The following is a 21,857-nucleotide window of genomic DNA, read 5'->3' on the forward strand; positions in this document are numbered from 1 at the left end:
GTAAACTCTGTCACCTGAAATGGATAATTTTGCAAGCTCATGGATCTACCCCAGTTTCAAGCATTTGCTACTGTTATTGTTGTTCTTACTATTGATTTATTGATGTGTTTGTTGCTCGTAAAGGATATTTTGTTTTGTAATGTTTGATGCTTTGTTGTGTTTTTATATAGGCTGTAAGTCGCCCAGAGTGGCTAGGGAAACCCAGCAAGATGGGCAGGATATAATTTTTTTAAAAAATATTATTATTTTATTATTAGAAACCAGAAATTGGAAGCCCTAGTGCAGGCATCCCCAAACTCGGCCCTCCAGCTGTTTTGGGACTACAATTCCTATCATCCCTGTCCACTGGTCCTGTTAGCTAGGGATGATGGGAGTTGTAGTCCCAAAACAGCTGGAGGGCCAAGTTTGGGGATGCCTGCTCTAGAGCAACGCAGGGCACAAACACCTTAAACATGCCACCTTCAAGAAAAGGCAAGAGATGGAGAAGGAGAAGGTCTGCTCTGCTCAGTCTCCATCAGGATTAGAACTCAGTCCCCCTCATCCTTTCTCCCCTGTCGGAGGAGACGTGCTGGAAAGATGGGGTCAGATTTTAGCTTGGCATTTTGCCTGAGTTATTGCACATTAAATTCTGCAGCAGGGATGAAGAGCCTGTAGCCCTTCAGATGTCTGACTTCAACTCCTATCAATCTCTTTTTTCCCTATAATGATTTTTATTAAGTTTTCCATTTTTATCATATTCACATTTTGTTACATAATTCCATATCCCAATACATTGCTCTAGCAGAGCATTGACCTCCTTCCCTCCCTCTTTCCGACTTCCATACATCTTACTAAATTCTTAGCATTTCTAAAATCACTTCTTTTTTTACCTTCTATCTTTCTTTAATATTTCACCTTATTGTTGGTATATTTACATGACAAAACATTGGTATATTTACATGACAAAACATTTCAGTCCAAACCTACAAACGTTTTCAGATGTTTACAATTTTCTTTCATATAGAATATAAATTTGTTCCAGTCCTTTTGAAACAGTTTGTCGTGCTGATTCCGGATTTCCCCCGTCAACTTGGCCATCTCTACATACTCCACCATCTTGACCTGCCATTCTTCCAACTCCTATCAACCTCAGCCAACATGGCCAATGGTTAAGAATGATGGGAGTTGTAGTCCAACAACATATTCCCCACCCTAGCTGTAGTACGGCCCGGAAAGCCCTGGGCAAAGTCTAAATTGGCCATTATTCTCTCTTGGATTCTTCATCTCCAGCCATTAATATACACCTTTTTGTTTTATTTTGGCCAAGTTCATGAGCTTCAGTCTACAGCCAAGTCCTCTGCTAGCTGGAATGTGTTAGGACCTAGCACACCTTTCTGAGATGGTTGCCATTTGAGATGCTGCCGGAATATTTGTCATCTCCTTATCCCATTAAGAACAAACAAGATACAAGCTAAAGGAACAAATAGGATTGGGTGTTGAAAAGTGAGGTTGCTAAACTTTGGTTGATCCTGAAATGTCTTCCTTGATTTCTCCAGTTGGAGGACATTGGGGACATTCTTGAAAAGATCCGCATTGGGCATGACGGCGCAGGGATTAATCCTGGTTGGCATCTTGATAAAGTGCAGATACGAAGGCTTTTACCCAACGGAAAGGTGAGCAGAAAACTGAACATTTTGCTGCATGCACCTATTCCACCAGAACATTTCTGCTTCGAGCAGCAGAGGGCAGACCCCAAATCTGTTGCCAAACCCAGGCAGCAAGTCCTTACCTCCTTCCAGCCAAGGAGGTGGCAAAAATCCTAACTTCACGTATAAACTAATGGGATCTGAACTGGTGCTACCAGGAACCACAGGTGGGAAGAGCTGCTCTTGTGCTTGAATCCTGCTTTCAGGCTTTTCACAGGCTCAGCCACTGTGAGAACTGGACGCAGGCCTGATCTGCAGGCTCCTCTTGTGTTTGTATGACTGACCAGGGAAAAGATCTTTGGTGGGATCTGGTGCACAGCTCGATGAAGATATTGTCCCAGTGTGCATCAGCTGTAGGGGGAAAAAGTGAATTCCATGTTATAGATCAGTAGGAAAACAACAACTGCCAGTATAGAAATCGTGGAATACTGGGTAGAATTTTGGCTTCTGCATCTCAAAAAGGATACTTGTAGAACTAGAAAAGGGGCAAAAAGGGACCCAAAATGGGATTGGAGCAAAGGCAAGTAAGGGATACAAAAAGGATGTACGGTGTAGAGAAAGTAGATAGGGAAATGTTTGTCTCCCTTTCTATTAATAGTAGTATTCAGGGCCTAACATCAATCTACACAATCTACAAATGGCTGACATTGAATCTGCTCCCCCAAGGAATACCCCCACTGATCCTCTGTGACCAGTTCCAGTCAGGCTGGCAGACAGCAGTTCTGAACACCCTTCAGAAACTGGGTTTTGCCCCTCAAGCCCTTCTGAGTCTGGGGTTGGGCCAGGCAAAAGCTACGGTCAGGCAAAGAATCATAGACACTGAGAGACAACAGGACTGCTCAAGGTGCCCTGACTATAAAATTGGAGAAATCGAGAGAGATATAGCTGCACCGGCAGCATAGCTCTTCTTTCTCGTATCCAAAAATGCAAGAAGGGCTTTTACACTCACCAGAAGCTCGGCTCTGCCCTCGCCGGTCCTGGAACGATCCTTTTAAAAAGTCCCGTATGCTCAGAGACTTTGCGCCTGTCCATTGGGGGATCTAGGAAGCCCAGAGCACTTGTTCTTTAGATGTCCCTTTTATGAAGAGGCACGTAGTGAGACCATTGATCCCCTGCTGGTGAGGCTCACTGACCTGCTGGAAAAGCAACAAATTGACCTTTTCCTGTTAGGCAAAGATCAGAAGACGACCCGGATGGTTGCCAGATTCTGTATACAGATCTGTAGGCGCAGACCATCCCCCGACTCAAATTAGTCCGTTAAGAAAATCCCCAAATTCAGTTCCATGGGTGACTCTGGGTCATCTCTCTGTGGTAGCTTATCTTAAAGTTTTAAGTGTCTACACGCTTATCACATTTATAAATTTTAAATTTATTGTTGTACGTTGTTTTAAATGTTTGTTTTCCTTCTGGGATTGTATCCCCAAGTGTGTTTTATAAGCTGGTCTCCGACCATAATAAATTATCTATCTATCATCTATATCTATCTATCTATCTATCTATCTATCTATCTATCTATCTATCTATCATCTATCATCATCTAGTAGTATTCAGGGTCATCCAAGGAAGATGAATGATGCAAGATTCAGAATGAATGGATAGCTCAGTTGGTAGAGCATGAGAGCCAGTGTAGTGTAGTGGTTAAGAGCGGTAGTCTCATAATCTGGGGAACCAGGTTCGATTCCCCTCTCCTCCACATGCAGCTGCTGGGTGACCTTGGGCCAGTCACACTTCTCTGAAGTCTCTCAGCCCCACTCACCTCACAGAGTGTTTGTTGTGGGGGAGGAAGGGAAAGGAGAATGTTAGCCGCTCTGAGACTCCTTAATAGCAGTGAAAGGCGGGATATCAAATCCAAACTCTTCTTCTTCTTAATCTCAGGGTTGTGCGTTCAAGTTGGGCAAAAGATTCCTGCATTGCAGAGGGTTGTAGATGATCCTTGGGCTCCATTCCAACTCTACAGTTCTGTGATTCTGGAAATTACTTATTCACACACTGAGTAGTGACTTTAAAGGGTGATTAGCTGTTGATGGCTATGAACCACACCTCTATGTGTTACCTCCAGTGTCTAAGATGGTCTGCCTCTGGCTACCAGTTGCCATGGAGCAACTGGTGGGCCACTGTGAGAACAGAATGCTGGACTAGATGCGTTTCTAGTCTAATCCAGAAGGGCCCTTCCTATATTCTCACGGCCTTATGCAAGTCACTGTCTGACTGGGCAGTTCCTGACAGTCGCTATTTTCAAATGGGCTTCAAGCATAACCCAAAAATTCAGGTTGCACAAATCAGACTTTCTGCAATGATGGAAGGGGCCATGCACCAGCCGTTTGTTAAGTTCCCCACAAACAAAGGGGAACGAATGCTCATTGGAAGTAGAGGAGTGGAGCAGAAATTTGAATCAGCCCATATTAAAAGGTGAGCCTGCCTAATTTGGACTGTCTGAAACAATACGGGAACTGGAACACTGCCACCCTTCAGAATTTATATCTGAAGGAGAGTCTCCACCCCCATCGTTCTGCCCGGACACTGAGGTCCAGCGACGAGGGCCTTCTGGTGGTTCCCTCGCTGTGAGAAGCCAAGTTACAGGGAACCAGGCAGAGGGCCTTCTCGGTAGTGGCACCCACCCTGTGGAACGTCCTCCCACCAGATGTCAAAGAGAACAATAACTACCAGACTTTTAGAAGACATCTGAAGGCAACCCTGTTTAGGGAAGCTTTTAATATTTGATGTATTACGGTATTTTAATATTTTGTTGGAAGCCGCCCAAAGTGGCTGGGGAAACCCAGCCAGATGGGCTGTGTATAAATAATAAATTATTATTATTATTATTATTATTATTATTATTATTATTATTATTAGTTGCACTTTTTCGCATCTTGCAATGAGGTTCCCTGACAAAGCAGTGTGCACAAAAACACACGGATATGCACATATTATATATGCATTATATTATTGAAATCCCTTTGCAAAAGTGTGTGTATCAGGCAGAAGGGCATGCAAAAACGTGGATATTTGGAGAAATTCGCAGTAAAATGGTGATGAATTTTCTTGAGGATTTTTTTTAAAAAATAGAACTTAAAGAAAAAAGCAAACAGCTCAGTGTAGAGCAGCTGCTTTGCATGCAGAAAGTTCCGGGCTCAATCCTCATTATCTCTAGGTAGGGCTGGGAGAGTATCCCTGTCTGAAACTCTGGACAGCCCCTGCCGGTCCGTGTAGAGAATATTGAGCTAAATATACCACTGGTTCGGACTCACTGTAAGGCAGCTAACTGCGCTCTGCTCTAAAATTTTATGGTGCTAATTTTCCAGTTAATGTGCTGCCTACCTCATCAAAACAAAATGTACCGTATTTTTTGCTCTATAAGACTCACTTTTTCCCTTCTAAAAAGTAAGGGGAAATGTGTGTGCATCTTATGGAGTGAATGCAGGCTGCGCAGCTATCCCAGAAGCCAGAACAGCAAGAGGGATTGCTGCTTTCACTGCACAGCGATCCCTCTTGCTGTTCTGGCTTCTGAGATTCAGAATATTTTTTCTTCTTGTTTTCCTCCTCCAAAAACTAGGTGCGTCTTGTGGCCTGGTGCATCTTATAGAGCGAAAAATACGGTATCTTGCTTCCTCAGGAAGGTCAGAAACCTCAGCAGCTCCCAGTGCACCCTGTTGGCCGAGTGTGGAAAATGTTCCCTGAAGACTTAAGAAGGCCGGCAGGGCCTACTCTTGCAGTGGCTCCTCCCCTCTGGAAGAGCCGTCTGCAATCCTTAAATGGCCTGTATCTGATTCCGCAGATGCGGCCTCCTGCCTGGATGTGGAGCAGGAAGAGCGACAAGGGAGACATGCCCAGAGTCTGAGGGAAATGGAAGAGGCATGCTCTTAGGCTGGGAAGGCATAGAACAGGGCACTGAGGGCTTCTCATTGGCTTTGCTATGAGAAGCCAAGTTACAGGGAAGCAGGCAGAGGGCCTTCTCAGTAGTGGCACCCGCCCTGTGGAACACCCTCCCACCAGATGTCAAAGAGAACAACAACTACCAAACTTTTAGACAACATCTGAAGGCAGCCTTGTTTAGGGAAGCTTTTAATGTTTAATAGGTTATTGTATTTTAGCGTTTTGTTGGAAGCCGCCCAGAGTGGCTGGGGAAACCCAGCCAGATGGGCGGGGTATAAATAATAATAATAATAATAATTATAATAATATTATTATTATAAGGGAGTGGGCAGAAAAACGTTCACCTGTACCCATTCTGCAGTGGGCAGAAAAACATTCACCTGTACCCACATGCCAAGTAATGTAAGTAATGTTGGAATGGGTTGTTTTCAGGGGATAATTAATAGGATAAGGCAGAGTGACAGCTGCCAATGTCCACCTGCAAATGCCCTTCAGGTCATCCTGAGTCTGCCCTCCAAATCAGGTTGCTTTACAATCTTGAAACCTGACTGGACCTCTCCCCACCCAAAAAATGGATAAAAAAATAGCAGAAACTGCTGTGCAAGGGAATAGTTCATCACTCCCTGCCCCCCGCTGCCATTTCTTCCCAGCCAGCCTGTTACAAACCAAGCCCCGAACCCAGGATTTGCCTCCTAATGTCTTGATGTATCGTTATATCACGAGACGACACCGAGCAGGGAAGCAGAGAGCTGCCTTGAAGGATGGAAGAGAGCAGGCAAAATCCTCAAGGGACTCTTAGATAACTGCAGCAGCTTCTCTGCTTTCCCCTCCCTGAAACTAATGAGCTCTCGCTGGTGCACATTATGCGCCGTTAGCTTCTGGTGCTCCTGTGCTAACGGCGCACGCTCTTCAAAATCCAGCCACATCTAGGAACAAAGGAAGCCTTCCCCGGCATGCTGGGGAGGAAGCCGGCAGCCACCGGCAGCTGTCTCTTAAGTGGCTTTGGTCTGCACTCGGCAGATTAGACCCCTGCCTCCGTCCCTCCCTCGTGTGCCTCCTTCCTGGCTCCCCTTTTCCCTGCTGTCATGAGCCTGTGGGGCAGGACGCCTGGTGGAAAGACCAAAGGAGAGGCAGGGCAGCTGAGAAGCAGGCAAGGCACTAGCTGGATGGAAATGGGCAGAACGGATTGTGGGTGGAGAAGCAGCGAGGAGCTAAAGGATGCTCTGGGAAGACGGCAAAGGGGATCGAAGGGGCAGGAGAAGTCAGGTGCTGAGGACAGCAGGAGGAGGAGTGGCTTGGGTGGAAATAGGGCCTAGAGACCAGAGGGGCTGTTTTCAGGCGAGAATGCAGAGGAACGGCTGGATCTTTCTGTTTTATTAAAGATTTTCTTGGTTTACAAAAGTGTGTGCAATCTCTCTCTCTCTCTCTCCCTCTCTCTCTCTCTCTCTCTCTCTCCCCCGCCCCCCAGTAACATTTTTTAGAGATCAGTTTCATTTGTTGAGACATTAGAAAGAGGTGGAGGGGGGGGGAAGGTTATTGGGGGTGGACACAAGTGAATAGCAGAGAACCTGCACAAGCGACGCTGACACAAAACCCCACATACAGTGGTACCTTGGGTTAAGTACTTAATTCGTTCCGGAGGTCCGTTCTTAACCTGAAACTGTTCTTAACCTGAAGCACCACTTTAGCTAATGGGACCTTCCACTGCCGCTGCGCCACTGGAGCACGATTTCTGTTCTCATCCTGAAGCAAAGTTCTTAACCCGAGGTACTATTTCTGGGTTAGCGGAGTCTGTAGCCTGAAGCGTATGTAACCCGAGGTACCACTGTATAATGGATCTTTCTGTTTTGATGTGAAATAGCCAGTCAAAATCCTTTGCCTGGCTTGCGTTGATCGGAATCAGCACTCTGGATAGCTCCCTGCAGACAGCGACTGGCTGCTTGTGCCCATTGCTTCCTCCCCTTCCTCCTCGTTTTTTTTCCTTTTCCTTTTTTCTGTAGCCATAACCAGCCCTTGACGAAACCTTGTTAATGAGAATGCCTGGAGGGGATGTAGTAGCAAGGCATGGTGATGCGTCTGAGCAGCCACACATATTCTTGCTGAGCTTTTAGATTTGGGCACGTGGAGAGGGGAAGGGGGAGGAGGAGGAGGAGGAGGAGGAGGAGAAGGAGGAAGGAAAGAGCCGAGTGCTGCATGATCGTGCCATCATCCGCCGCAGGATATTACGGCCTGCCACAGGATAGCAATAGGCTGCCAAGCCGCTAAAAGCCCTGCTACCTGATTAGACTGCTAAGAAGCCTCTCCACGTATCTGTGCGCGGCGAGGGGGGGAAATGAGGTCAGATTAAATTGAAAAGCATTTGGGCAGGACAAGCTGACTTCGCTGCAGAGGGCTAAAGCCACAGCAACATGTGCCACTTAAATTTCACAATTATATTTCATCTGCTGTGCTGAGTATTGGGGCAGGTGGGGGCAAGCAAATCGGAGCGTTTCAGTGGGCTCTCAGTTATCTGGTTGTGCAGAGAGGAAGGGCAGGGAGAACCGACAGACAGCAGTGAGGAGGTTCTGACAGCACAGGGGGTGAGGATAGGCTCCTCCGTTGCAAAATGTGACTTTATATGCTACATTTTATTTATATATTGTGGCTGCTCTCCGTGAGCTCACAGGGCGCTGGAGAACTGACCGACAGCTGAGAGCAAAGAGCTTTTTCCGGGGAGAACAAACTAGGCGTGACATTAATGTCAAAGTAGCTCTTCGTATTAAAAGGTGCAGGTTGTTTTGTTATGCAAACAGCATTGGCTGGAGGAGGGGAAGGTATATTGATGATTATCCGGATCACTGCAAGTGGGGAGGGAAAGTCTAACCATCTCCTCCCTTGCTGCAGTCCCAAGGAAAACCCTTCCTCTGAAGCTGGCATTGCAATGTGGGATTCCCCCATGAATGGTGTTTACTTACATTTGCATTTTTAAAAAACAATAACCCCCCGCCCTGCGTTATGCCCTGTCTCATTTGGCCTTCAGATGTAACTCAGTGGTGGAGTTTGCATGCAGAAAGTTCATAGATTGGACTCTGGCATCTACAGACCAAAGAAAAATGTACATTGATAATGTGCATTGGGCGCTGGTTGCAGGTGCCTTTTTGGAGTGCTGTTGACACAGTGCCATCCTTGTGCCTCTCTATTGGGCCTTGGGGACTCTCTCTAGGCCCCACCTCCTCTCTAGCCCCACCCCTGACCCTCATGTGATGCTCCCCAAGTCGTGTTCTTCACTAGGACTGCTTCACACCTTCCTTGAGTGTTTCCACCTGCCTGGAATGCGTCCTTGAAAGGTGACAGTGCCACTTGCTTGCCTGGACAGAGATGTGAGAGCCCAGAAACCAGGCTACTGCACAAAGGAAACATAATAATAATAATAATAATAATAATAATAATAATAATAATAATAATTTTTATTTATATCCCGTCCTCCCCAGCCGAAGCCGGGCTCAGGGCGGCTAACAACAATAAAATAATACAACATTCTAAAACCATTTCATTAAAATTAATTCAACTCAAATTGATGGCAACCGTTAGGCTAAAGTTCTGTGAAGATTGCCAAAGGAGGGAGTCAGGCTGTGCCCTGACCAAAGGCCTGGTGGAACAGCTCTGTCTTGCAGGCCCTGCGGAAAGATGTCAAGTCCCGCAGGGCCCTAGTCTCTTGTGACAGAGCGTTCCACCAGATTGGAGCCACAGCCGAAAAAGCCCTGGCTCTGGTTGAGGCCAGCCTAACCTCACTGTGGCCTGGGACCTTCAGGATGTTTTTGTTTGAAGACCGTAAGGTCCTCCGTGGGACATACCAGGAGAGGCGGTTCCATAGGTAAGTTAGTTGCTCCACTCACTTTTTGCCTCTCACCCCACCCACCACTGGCAGGTGGCCTCTGCAAAGTTGCCCAGAATGGAAACAAAGTCTGAACAAAGTCTCTCCATCCCTGTTTCGATGAATGGGTTCCCCTAGGTCAGGATGGATAGAGACCTGTTGCATCAGCAACCCAGCACATCAGCCTGGGAGGTGATATAGGAGCTGAAGGCTTCACCCCTTCCTGGCTCTTAGCCCAGCCCAGATTTCAGCAAGTGCTCCTATGTGCTTCTCCATCCTCCCAAGTTCACAGCTAGTTGGGCCCTTCATTGGTGGCTCTGAACTTCCTGGCTCATTCATGGTCTCCTCTGTTCCTGTGGTCCTGGCTGAGATCAGGGGTGGTGGTCCGAGAGAGTTGGTGTGGGAACCTCCAATGCAAACCTGATGGGGTCATAGGAAGTGTGGGGAAGGGTCCTGCTCTCCTTGTTCCTCATCTGAGGAGACCTCAGATTTGAATACCAGTTGCTGGCAACAACAGGAGGGGAGAGATGCTCTTGTGCTCAGGTTGCTTCCATGGGCATCTGGTGGACCACTGTGAGAACAGAATGCTGGACTAGATGGGCCACTCGCCTGATCCAGAAGGACTCTTCTTATGTCCTGAAGATGTCTGGGTAGGGCTGAACCCTGACATAAATTTATTTCTCAAATATTTGGGTTGCTGACCTGGTATCTACATACATTGTTCCACTACTTATGTTTGTTGCGCTCTGCTATTCCCCACCCCTCAACTGCCACATTAGGGTTCTGAAAAAACAACGTTTCCTTGTGAGAAGTGGCTGGCCACCTCTGAAGATGATGGCGAGATTATGAGGGAGCTGGTTCCATCCAGAGTCTTTACTGAAAAACTGCTGAAAGATGGGACGCTCAAGCAGATTGATGAACTAATTGATGATCCGCTGGAAAGTGAGTCAAATCCCACCAGACCAGAGTCTGGCAGCCCCTACTCTAGATCAACCCACTCCCCACTGTGCTAATTCAGTATAATTTACCTATGGCGTGTATTTATATGTGTAGCGAACATGGTATTTTGCAAAGAATAAGAGGGTGGGTCTTTGCCTCAAAGCACTTACAATCTAGAATGTGATTGGTGTTTTACCAAAGTGGGTAATATCACCCACTGGGGGGTGCTGGAACGATCCAGGGGGGGTGGTAGTAGCCTTGAGTGCAATTGGGGCACACTGAATAAAAATAAGCGGGCAGTGGAAGCATAAAGAAAGAAGAGAAGAGAAGAAAAATTTTGGGGGAGAAACATTGGTTCTGTTGTGTAAGGATGCTTATCACCAGGTCAGGTGCTATTGTGAGACAGTGGCTCCCCTGGATCTGGCGGTCCTGCTGGAGATGAGGGGATTCCCCAGGCTTGCGGGAACCCTTTTCAGCATCACCCAGATCCAGGAAGTGGATCCCAGCTTGCCTGCCTCTTTGGCCAACCCCGACACTTTACTTAAAGAAGGTAGATTTCCGGGGGGGGGGCCTCTGAGTATTCCCCCCACCCCCTGAAAAGTGGGCGGTTGGCCAAATAAGTTTGGGAACCTCTGATCTACAAAATAGGAATAAGGGGAGGGGAAGGGAGATGGAATTGGAGGTGGGGATAGACCAGAATAATATGTAATTATTGCAGCTACGTGTACTCTTTGCAGGGATTTTTTAAATGGGAGTACTCAAAAAATGCAATCCATGTTGTCCAAAGTCGTATAATCCATGCCAGCTCAGGATTCTGCTGCCTCATTCCACTGTGCTGTGTTTCTAGGGACAGGTCTGTGCTTTAAAGCGCTATCTCAGAGCACTTTAACCCCTTCGCCCTGGCCCTTTCGCTGAGGAAACCTACCCTTTACTGCTGAATCGGAGCAAAGAGCAATCTGCAGAAAACACGAACTGCCATTTGTTCTGATTCTGCATTAAAGAGTGAGTTTTTGTGGGGAAAGTGCCGGGGCAAAGAAAAAAAAGGGGGGAAGCACTCTAAAGTGCAGACTGTTCCTAGCACAGGGCATAAGGCATGTGTGCATGAGCCTTTAGTCTCATGGTAATTTTGTGTTTGTGGCTGCATTGTGTGTGCAGCAGCCCCATAGTCTTAGATTCAACCCATGATCTTGAAAATACGGTAAATAAAAGACTGTCTTAAGGGGAGGGGAGAGGTTGCTGTCTCAGAATGAATGACAGTGTAAACAAGTGCTTACAAGCTGCGTTAAAGCCAAATCAAATATTGAATAATGAGCATTCATAATAGTATCCTCTTCATTGATGATTTTCCATTTCCCCTCAAGTGCCCCTTTTGGAGCAGTTAATTTTCCTTTATGTTTCATCTTGTTTCTTTCAAGCAAGCCCTTTTTTAAAAAGAGAGAAGGAGGGGGGGAAGGAGTGCTAGACTAAATAAAATGCTTTCAAAATCCATTATGTCTTAGATTTCTTTCTAGCACTCTGCAGGAACGTTGCTGGAACTTGGAGAGCATTGAAAGAAGGCAGCTGACACGTGCCTGGTGCCTATAGCTGAGCAATCTTTGCTTTTTCCAACAAAAACTCACCACGCTCATGTCCGTCCCTTCCAGAACACTTACAAAGAGCTGAATACTGAGTTGGAGAAATGGGTATTTTTCTTAGCCACCTTCTAACTCAGTGGTAGATCACCTGCTTTGTGCATGAAATGTCCTGGGTTCAGCCCTCAGTATCTCCCATAGAAAGGTGTCTGGTTGTGGGGTTGGAAAACAGCTTTGCTTGAGACCTTGCAGGGAACGGATGCCAAATTGCATTGCAAGGTTAGATGGGCCAAGGGCCTAACCTGCTACAAACTAGCTTCCTTTGTTCATTCATAAGTGATTGCAAGCTAGGATCAGTTGAACGTTGCTCATCTGGTTATTGATGTCAGTGCTCTGAAAGCCTACATTAAAATGTGGTCTTCTCCCTCCCACTTTGCCCAGTCCATACGTACAAGATTAGCGTTTTCACCGGCGATATTTTCGGTGCTGGGACGGATGCCAGCGTGTTCTTGACGATATATGGAGACCTGGGAGACACAGGGGAGAGACAACTCAGCAGCTCTGAAACGAACATGAACAAGTTCGAAAGAGGACAGGTATCGATAAAACTGAGTACTCTTCATCAAACGTCTTGGTAAGAGAGTAGTACAGCTTTTGCGCTTCTAGAAACTTAAGGAAAAACTCTGTCCCTGCACACGGCTTTCCCAGAAAAAAATTACACACACACCCTGATCTTCAATTACCATATTTTTGCTCTATAAGATGCACCAGACCATAAGACGCACCTAGTTTTTGGAGGAGGAAAACAAGAAAAAAATATTCTGAATCCCAAAAGCCCCCAAGAGTGTGCGGAGCATGTGTGCGGCTCTTGGGGGCTTTTCCCTGAAGAGGGAAAAGGGACTGATGGGCTGCCCTTCTCCCTCAAGTGCCGCACACACGCTCCACACGGCTCTTTAAAGGGAGCGCTGAGCAGAGCCTCCCACCTGCATTCGCTCCATAAGATGCACACACATTTCCCCTTACTTTTTAGGAGGGAAAAAGTGCATCTTGTGGAGCGAAAAATACGGTAGTTAAGGAAACACAAGTTACATACCCTCATGGTACACATTAAATACAGGTCTCATGGAGTCACAGTGTGAGTGCAAAAAGGCCAGGGCTTAAGTCTCAAACTCCTTGGATCTTAGCCACTCTGCACTTTTCTGCTTGCATAACAAACAGAACCTTGAAGAATTGCTCCTTTTCCCATTCCATTCTCCCCAGGAAGACATATTCTCAATCCAAGCCGTGGACCTCGGTGCTGTCTTCAAAATCAACATTCGGCATGACAACACGAACCCAAGGCCAGATTGGTACCTAGAGAAAGTAGAGATCCTGAATGACAACACAGAAGAATTGTTCCTGTTTCCGTGCGAACGCTGGCTCTCGAGGAAGAAGGAGGACCTGATGATAGAGCGAGTCCTTTTTGAAAAAGTAAATCACAATATTTATTTAGGAGGCTGTAGGGCCCCAATATCCTAGAGGTTTGTAGGGCTGAGAGGCACAGGGGGTTTTATGTTAAGTTTCAGATGTGGTATGAAAGAGAAATGGCTGTTTGTGATGTACCGTATTTTTCACTCCATAAGACGCACCAGACCATATGACACACCTAGTTTTTAGAGAAGGAAAGGGGGAAAGCCCCATTTTTTGAGGATCAGCTCACAGTTGTGCAGCTTCTTTTGCAAAGGGGAAAAGCCCCAGTTTTTGAGAACAGCTCAAAGTTGTTGAGCTTACTTTGCAAAGGGAAAAACATCCTGTTTTTATGGGGTTCAGCTCACAGTTCTGCAGCTTCTTTAGGAAAGGAAAGGGAGCCGTTTCTACAGTTTCCAGACAGATATTCTAATCAGCCAGTCACATGTCGCTGGGGAAACAAACAGTTCTTCAGAACATTCAACAATGGAGGCCTGGGCAAGGGGGCGGGGCCAAAAGGGAGCCAGTGATCAACCACACATTCGCTCCATAAGACGCACAGACATTTCCCCTTACTTTTTAGGAGGAAAAAAGTGCATCTTATAGAGCGAAAAATATGGTACAGTCTTGCTTTTAGCTCAGTTGCCAAACCAGAAGCGGCCAGGGATGTAAGAAGGCAACAATTTCCATCCCAACTGTAACATTCCTTTCGATGGAATGGAAGCATCAAAACATTGTTTCAAAAAGTCATTAACTGTGTATTGTTTGTGGACAAAGGGAGCACCCACACTTCGACTTGTCCCATGCCTAGAAAGGATGGCTCTGAGCGGTTTTATCCTTGCTCCTCTCCTTTCCCAGGGAAAGCCTGCTCTTTAGTGCTAAATTGGAGGAAACATCAACCCAGAGAAAGCCTGAATTGCTGTTTGCCCCAATTGAGGGCTAAAGAGGGGCTTCCCCTGGGGGAAACAGCAGGAAAAGAGTTTTTAAAAACAACAACTATGTGAAGGCAAGCCAGTAATATTTGCTTGACTGATTTCAGCTCATGAACACACAAACTGCCCCAATTTCTTCCTGCCTTTCTTTCCTTTTGTAAGAGTTCCTGCAAACAAAATATTTATTTTTTAAATTTACATCTACTGAAGCGAGAGAAATCCAGAATTCAAGGGCTCAGAAAGCAGAGGTTTGCAGAAAGAAAAGAAAGGGGAAATTGGGGGCCAGGTAGATGACGGGTAGAACTAGCAGATCTAAAATATTTTTGTAAAAGATGGAGGAACCTGCCAGCTACAGAAAATAAGGAATTATCTCCTTCCCCATCCCTTCAAGGCACACTGGTGATGCTCACCATCATTTTCTCAATCTCATTTTGCCACTTCTCTTCTTACTTTTCAAATTCTTTTGGAGTTCTGCCGACAACCCCAGAGGTGACAGAGGGCAAAAGTAGATTTGTGTGTGAATGATGTATTGCCAGTGTAATTTTAACAGTGAGAGGCAGGGAATGTTTTTTGCCCAGAATATCTAATTACTGGGCAGGGAAAAGATGGGCCCAAAGTAGGCAGTGGGAAAAGGCCAAAGCAAACTGGCAAAGGATGGAGACGTCTCTTCTTTCCTGGCTAGGTCACTACCAAACAGGACAAGTGGGGGAGGGGCATGGCCGAGGGAGAAAGCAGGTGCCTTAAGGAGAGTGCTTGTGGCAGATTAGGGACACAGGTGGCGCTGTGGGTTAAACCACAGAGCCTAGGACTTCCCAATTGGAAGGTCGTGGTTCGAATCCCCGCGGCGTGCTGAGGTCCTGTTGCTCGGTCTCTACTCCTGCCAACCTAGCAGTTCAAAAGCACGTCAAAGTGCAAGTAGATAAATAGGTACCACTCCGGCGGGAAGGTAAACGGCGTTTCCGTGCGCTGCTCTGGTTCACCAGAAGCGGCTTAGTCATGCTGGCCACATGACCCAGAAACTGTATGCCGGCTCCCTCGGCCAACAAAGCGAGATGAGCGCCGCAACCCCAGAGTTGGTCATGACCGGACCTAATGGTCAGGGATCCCTTTACCTTTTGTGGCAGATTAAGAAGCCTGGTGGGCCAGATTAGGCTCATAGCTTTCCCCATACCTGGTGACGAAAGGCAGGTAAGAACAGAGGTAGAGCAAGGTGGGTACAGCCTGCCCTGGATGCCATCTCTGAGTGGGGGTGACAAAATCTTGACCGGGCCCGATTGTGGCCGTGCCAGACTGCACCCCCCGGCAGTGCTACTATGCCAGATCGTGCCCTCGGCCTGGCCACCACAGCGGAGCACACACCCTCACCTGGGTCGGGAGTTGCGGGGGGTGGCGCACTGTTACTCCATGCTCTTGGCTGAAGTAAGCAGGCATGCAGGCAGGCAGGGGAGAGGACAGGAAGGAGGCGGGAATGGGTTCCATCCCCCCGTCCATCCCTCCCTATGGGCGGTTCGCGCCACCCCAGGTGCCAGAGAGGCTTCCTCCGCCACTGGGTGAGAAATCTAATACAGTGGTACCTCAGGTTACATACGCTTCAGGTTACATACACTTCAGGTTACAGACTCTTCTAACCCAGAAATAGTGCTTCAGGTTAAGAACTTTGCTTCAGGATGAGAACAGAAATCGGGCTCCAGCGGCGCGGCGACAGCAGGAGGCCCCATTAGCTTCTAGGTTAAGAACAGTTTCAGGTTAAGAACAGACCTCCGGAACAAATTAAGTACTTAACCTGAGGTACCACTGTAAATAATAACTGAACCACATGAACCCATTTTACCCTGCTACACCAGGTGGCTGGAGGATGGATGGCGGCTAACAGATTGAGGTTGAATCCTGACAAGACAGAAGTACTGTTCTTGGGGGACAGGGGGCTGGCAGGTGTGGAGGATTCCCTGGTCCTGAATGGGGTAACTGTGCCCCTGAAGGACCAGGTGCGCAGCCTGGGAGTCATTCTGGACTCACAGCTGTCCATGTAGGCGCAGGTCAATTCTGTGTCCAGGGCAGCAGTCTACCAGCTCTATCCGGTACACTGGCTGAGACCCTACCTGCCCGCGGACTTTCTTGCCAGAGTGGTGCATGCTCTGGTTATCTCTTGCTTGAACTACTGCAATGCGCTCTATGTGGGGCTACCTTTGAAGGTGACTGGAAACTACAACTAATCCAGAATGCGGCAGCTAGACTGGTGACTGGGAGCGGCCGCCAAGACCACATAACACCAGTCTTGAAAGATCTACACTGGCTCCCAGTACGTTTCCGAGCACAATTCAAAGTGTTGGTGTTGACCTTTAAAGCCCTAAACGGCCTCGGTCCAGTATACCTGAAGGAGCGCTCCACCTCCATCATCCAGCCCGGACACTGAGGTCCAGCGCCGAGGGCCTTCTGGTGGTTCCCTTGCTGCGAGAAGCCAAGTTACAGGGAACCAGGCAGAGGGCCTTCTCAGTGGTGGCGCCTGCCCTGTGGAAAGCCCTCCCACCAGATGTCAAAGAGAAAAACAACTACCAGACTTTTAGAAGACATCTGAAGGCAGCCCTATTTAGGGAAGTTTTTAATGTTTAATAGACTATTGTATTTTAATATTTTGTTGAAAGCCGCCCAGAGTGGCTGGGGAAACCCAGCCAGATGGGTGGGGTAAAATAATATATTATTATTATTATTATTATTATTATTATTATTATTATTATTACTGAGAGTTTAAAAATATACCATCGTGATCTTTTTAGCTATGATTCCTGCACGGCAGGCGATCGGACCCTTTGGGTCCTTTCCAATGCCACGGTTCTATAATTCTATGAATGCAGGTGGCGAATCTTCCAAAGATCTATACTGGCAGGATAGTTCAGTTGGTTAGAGCATAGTGCTGAGAATGCCAGGGTTGCAGGTTCGATCCCCATATGGGACAGCTGCATATTCCGGCATTGCTGGGGATTGGATTAGAGGATCCTCAAGCTCCCTTCCAACTCTTCAACTCTATCATTCTGCGATCTTCCTTGCTAGCTAGCTTTAGGGATTGTCTGAAGCCATTTGATAATTCTTGGAGTATCTTCAAAGAACTATGTGAATGCAAAATTCTCCTAATTCAGCACCCTGTGTTTGTTCCTTTGCGTGGCAAGTTCCTGCCCCCCCCAGTGGAAATAAAGACACATGACACAATTATTAAGTTTAATGGGCTAAATAAGGCCACAACTTTATTGGTTACAGGTGATGAGCGGTATTGGCTTAGGCTTTGGTCCTAACCAACTATATCCAACTTCAGCCCGTCCACTTGAAGTCCAGGAAGGGTTAACCACCACTAGGGGGAGTCCTGCTGATGCACATCAACTAGGAACTCCCCCGGGGGTCACCACTCGGGGGCGTGCCTTAGGCCCTCAGCTCAATAAGCTTCGGACAGGACCATGGCCCCCAGAATCCTTTATCAGGCTACCCTTCAATATTTGGGGCGGGTGATGGCTCTTCCTCCCCTCTTCCATCTACAGAACAATACCAATGCCTAACCACCAATACGAAGAAAGTTGTGATGATTTGCTACGAGGTAGGCGAAAACCAAGTGGCTGGTGCCAATTTGCCAAGTGGAAAAATTCCTACCAGGCCCCTCAACCAAGGTCCATAGCAAGGTCAAGGAACGAAAACCGTAAAGGGCGGGAGGGTGGGAAACAGGAGCAGCTGGAGGCGGCAAAAGAGGGAGATCCCCGGCCGTGCCTACATTAAATAGGGCAGGCCACACCCCCAGAGCCAGCCAATTGGCTGGCCAGGGGGTGAGGTAGCCGGGGATTCCCCCAATCGTGCAACACCACCTCCTTTGCAGGGCGGAAGTGGCTTTTTCAGCTACCGCTTAAACCCATTTCTCCCCGCTAGCAACAGCAACAGCAACAACCAACCAATCATAATGGAAAGAAAGGGTATGTTAATGTTTTGGGATAGTTCTTCAAACAGAAAACTTCTGGAAATTCCCAGAAGTAGCTGATACTAGTTTCTCTGTGTCACTGTGATCTTGGTGGTTATTAGCGTAGCTGCAGGCATTCTGTTATAACTTAATTTTCTCGGACACCATCTCTTCTTATTTTGGGCAATTAGCTGTGACACCTGGTAAAAGCCATCTTTAAAGCATCCTTGCTTTCTCCTCCTGGAACTGTCCGCAGCCAGAATCCAGGCTTCTGCAAGCGCATTGATGATGGAAACACCATGGTTGACTCTCCGAAAAAAGCTATATTTTTATCTCCAGTGCGTCAGTACTGCAGTGAGATTCCTGGGGAAAATAGGACCTATTACCTGCTGTTTCCAGCAGAGCACCATATCAGGTTTCGGTGATTGAAGGGGAAAGACTTCCGTTTCCGAGAGGCAAGATTCACAGCAAGGATCAAAGACCAGCTCTTGGTTATAATTCAAGTCTGAATTGCAAACAAAAACCAACTCAAAACAAAAACCCAGCGTGTCTTAAGAGCGTTTGTTGTGATGCCTTTTCCCAATAGCTCCAAATTACACTGTCAGATGTTAGCAAGGCAGGTCAAACGCCGGGTAAAAATGCCGCACTTTCACAGCACCAGCTGCAAGCTGCAAAAGGAGGCCGTTTGGGCTGTTTTTGGGTGCATAGGGGCCTGGAATCAAAGAATTGGGTGCAAACCACAAAGCCACTTCCTGAAGCTCCTCCCAGCTGGGGCTAGTTGGCTAGTAGCCAATGTCTTCTTGTTCCCCAAAGTCCCCTGGAGCAACTCTGTGGCCCATTCCATGCACTGCAGCAAAACATTGTTAATAGTTTTCCACAAACATCACTATCTGGGGCTCTTCATTTTCTTCCCTCTGAGACTTGGAGGAGACAAGCCTTGATCCCTTGGATGCTACGGTTTGGCGTTACATCCAACCCAAGGATCCTGGCTTGTTTTGCTCCAACAGACTACCCAAAATGGAAGCTTGGCTAAAGATTGTGGATGGTCTGAAGAGAAACAAGGCATGACCTATTGTTTAAGAGTAAGGCTACACCAGGATTCTGTGGTTTGTTTCTTTCCAGTGGGGAAGAGTAAAGCATAAATATTTAGCTTGTTGACAGTAAGGCACACAGTGGTACCTCGGGTTAAGAACTTAATTTGTTCTGGAGGTCCGTTCTTAACCTAAAACTGTTCTTAACCTGAAGCACTTTAGCTAATGGAGCCTCCTGCTGCCGCCAGAGCACGATTTCTGTTCCCATCCCGAAGCACAGTTCTTAACCTGAAGCATGATTTCTGGGTTAGCGGAGTCTGTAACCTGAAGCGTATGTACCCTGAAGCGTATGTAACCTGAGGTACCACTGTATTGTTATTATTAGAATTTATATACAGTGGTACCTTGGGTTACATATGCTTCAGGTTACAGACTCCGCTAACCCAGAAATAGTACCTCGGGTTAAGAACTTTGCTTCAGGATGAGAACAGAAATTGTGCTCTAGCAGCGGGGCAGCAGCAGGAGGCCCCATTAGCTAAAGTGGTGCTTTAGGTTAAGAACAGTTTCAGGTTAAGAACAGACCTCCGGAATGAATTAAGTACTTAACCCGAGGTACCACTGTGTGCCTTACTGTGAACAAGCTAAATATTTCTGCTTTACTCTTCTCCACTGGAAAGAAACCAACCACAGAATCCTGGTGTAGCCGTACTCTTAAACAGTAGGTCATGCCTTGTTTCTCTTCAGACCATCCACAATCTTTAGCCAAGGGGTCTTTATTCGCAGGGGTCTCAGGGTGGTTCACAGAATAAAATCAAGATATAAAACCACAAAAGACATAAAAAAAATTAAAGGTAAAGGTAAAGGTACCCCTGCCCGTACGGGCCAGTCGTGTCTGACTCTAGGGTTGTGCGCTCATCTCACTTAAGAGGCTGGGAGCCAGCGCTGTCCGGAGACACTTCCGGGTCACGTGGCCAGCGTGACGAAGCTGCTCTGGCGAGCCAGCACCAGCACAGCACACGGAAATGCCGTTTACCTTCCCGCTATAAAGCGGTACCTATTTATCTACTTGCACTTAGGGGTGCTTTCGAACTGCTAGGTGGGCAGGGACCGAAAGACGGGAGCTCACCCCGCCGCGGGGATTCGAACCGCCGACCATACGATCTGCAAGCCCTAGGCACTGAGGTTTTACCCACAGCGCCACCCACGTCCCTAATAAAAATTAAAACAAAAACTCAATAGACCCCCCCAAACCCCCCCCCCCACATTTTAAAAGGGTATAGGATGTAAATCAGATCAACCAAAGGCCTGGCTAAAAAGGAACGTTTTTGCCTGGCGTCCAAAGGTGTATAATGAAGGCACCAGGTGAACTTCCCTGGGGAGAGCATTTCTCAGATGGGGAGCCACTGCAGAGAAGGCCCCGTTCTCGTGCTGCCACCCTCCAGACCTCTTGAGGAGGAGGCACACAAAGGAAGGCCTCAGAAGATGATCTCAGGCTCCGGGTAGGTTCATATGGAAAGAGGCTGTGCTTGAGGTATTACAGTCTTGAGCCATTTAAGGTTTTATAGGCAGTGGCGGAGGAAGGAGTGTGTGGTGGGTATGGTCCACCCTGGGTGTCATCACTGAGGGGGTGACAAATATATGAGGTTTTTTAAAAAAAAATTAGGGTCACGAAACTTTTTAGTTAAGTCAAGAAACCCCGACTTTCGCGCTCCCGTTCCTAAAGATGGGAAGGGCGACTCTCATTCTGCGTCCTCTTCCTCCCCAAAATTTGAGCCAAAAGTTCTCTTCCTCAAAGACACAGCAGGCATAGCTGATTCAGAGAGCAAGTCAAATGTCAAGTAGCATTTCCCTTCTGTGAGCAGGAAGCCAGCCAAGCCAGCAGTTGTTCTGTTCCTGAAATAAGAGATACGATCCTGTTCATGGCTCAACTCTTCCATTGCTCCTGCAAGCAGCCTGTTGGTGGGGTGAGGGCAGAGCTGGTTGGGGGCTGCTGCAACAGGTCTACCTACACCTCAGCATTTAGAAAAAGCAAAGTGGGCAGAAATAGGGCATCTCCTCAAGAGCAGTGTGAAGTGTGTCCGTCTCTAAATGATGCCCCTTGGGTATTAATTCCATAATAAAACATTGAAAAAGCCTTCTCTCTACAGGGCTGCCTTCAGATGTCTTCTAAAGGTTGCATAGCTACTTATCTCCTTGGCTTGGGGTAGCATAACTCCATACCCTGCAACATTTCTCTGATGGAAATAGGGACGTCCTAAGGAAAAGAGGAGGGATGCGGGTGGCTCTGTGGTCTAAACCACAGAGCCTAGGGCTTGCCAATCAGAAGGTTGGCAGTTCAAATCCCTGTGACCCGTTGTTCGGTCCCTGCTCCTGCCCACCTAGCAGTTTGAAAGCACGTCAAAGTGCAAGTAGATAAATAGGTACTGCTCTGGCTGGAAGGTAAACGGCGTTTCCATGTGCTGCTCTGGTTCGCCAGAAGCGGCTTTGTCATGCTGGCCACATGACCCAGAAGCTGTACGCCGGCTCCCTCGGCCAATAAAACGAGATGAGCACCACAACCCCAGAGCCTGTCACGACTGGACCTAATGGTCAG

General features: G+C 47.4%; 1 protein-coding gene across 1 annotated transcript in view; it reads left to right on the forward strand.

Moving 5' to 3' along the window:
• LOXHD1 (lipoxygenase homology PLAT domains 1) overlaps window positions 1-21,857 on the forward strand; it is a 184,802-nt gene that overhangs the window by 116,851 nt on the left and 46,094 nt on the right. Inside the window, exons 27-30 of the mRNA XM_028749019.2 lie at window positions 1,536-1,652; window positions 10,191-10,353; window positions 12,363-12,517; window positions 13,182-13,391. Of these exons, the coding sequence (XP_028604852.2) occupies window positions 1,536-1,652; window positions 10,191-10,353; window positions 12,363-12,517; window positions 13,182-13,391 (645 nt within the window). The remainder of the gene's footprint in view (window positions 1-1,535; window positions 1,653-10,190; window positions 10,354-12,362; window positions 12,518-13,181; window positions 13,392-21,857) is intronic.

The sequence above is a fragment of the Podarcis muralis genome, chromosome 11, assembly GCF_964188315.1.
Source record: "Podarcis muralis chromosome 11, rPodMur119.hap1.1, whole genome shotgun sequence".
NCBI classification, from domain to species: domain Eukaryota; kingdom Metazoa; phylum Chordata; class Lepidosauria; order Squamata; family Lacertidae; genus Podarcis; species Podarcis muralis.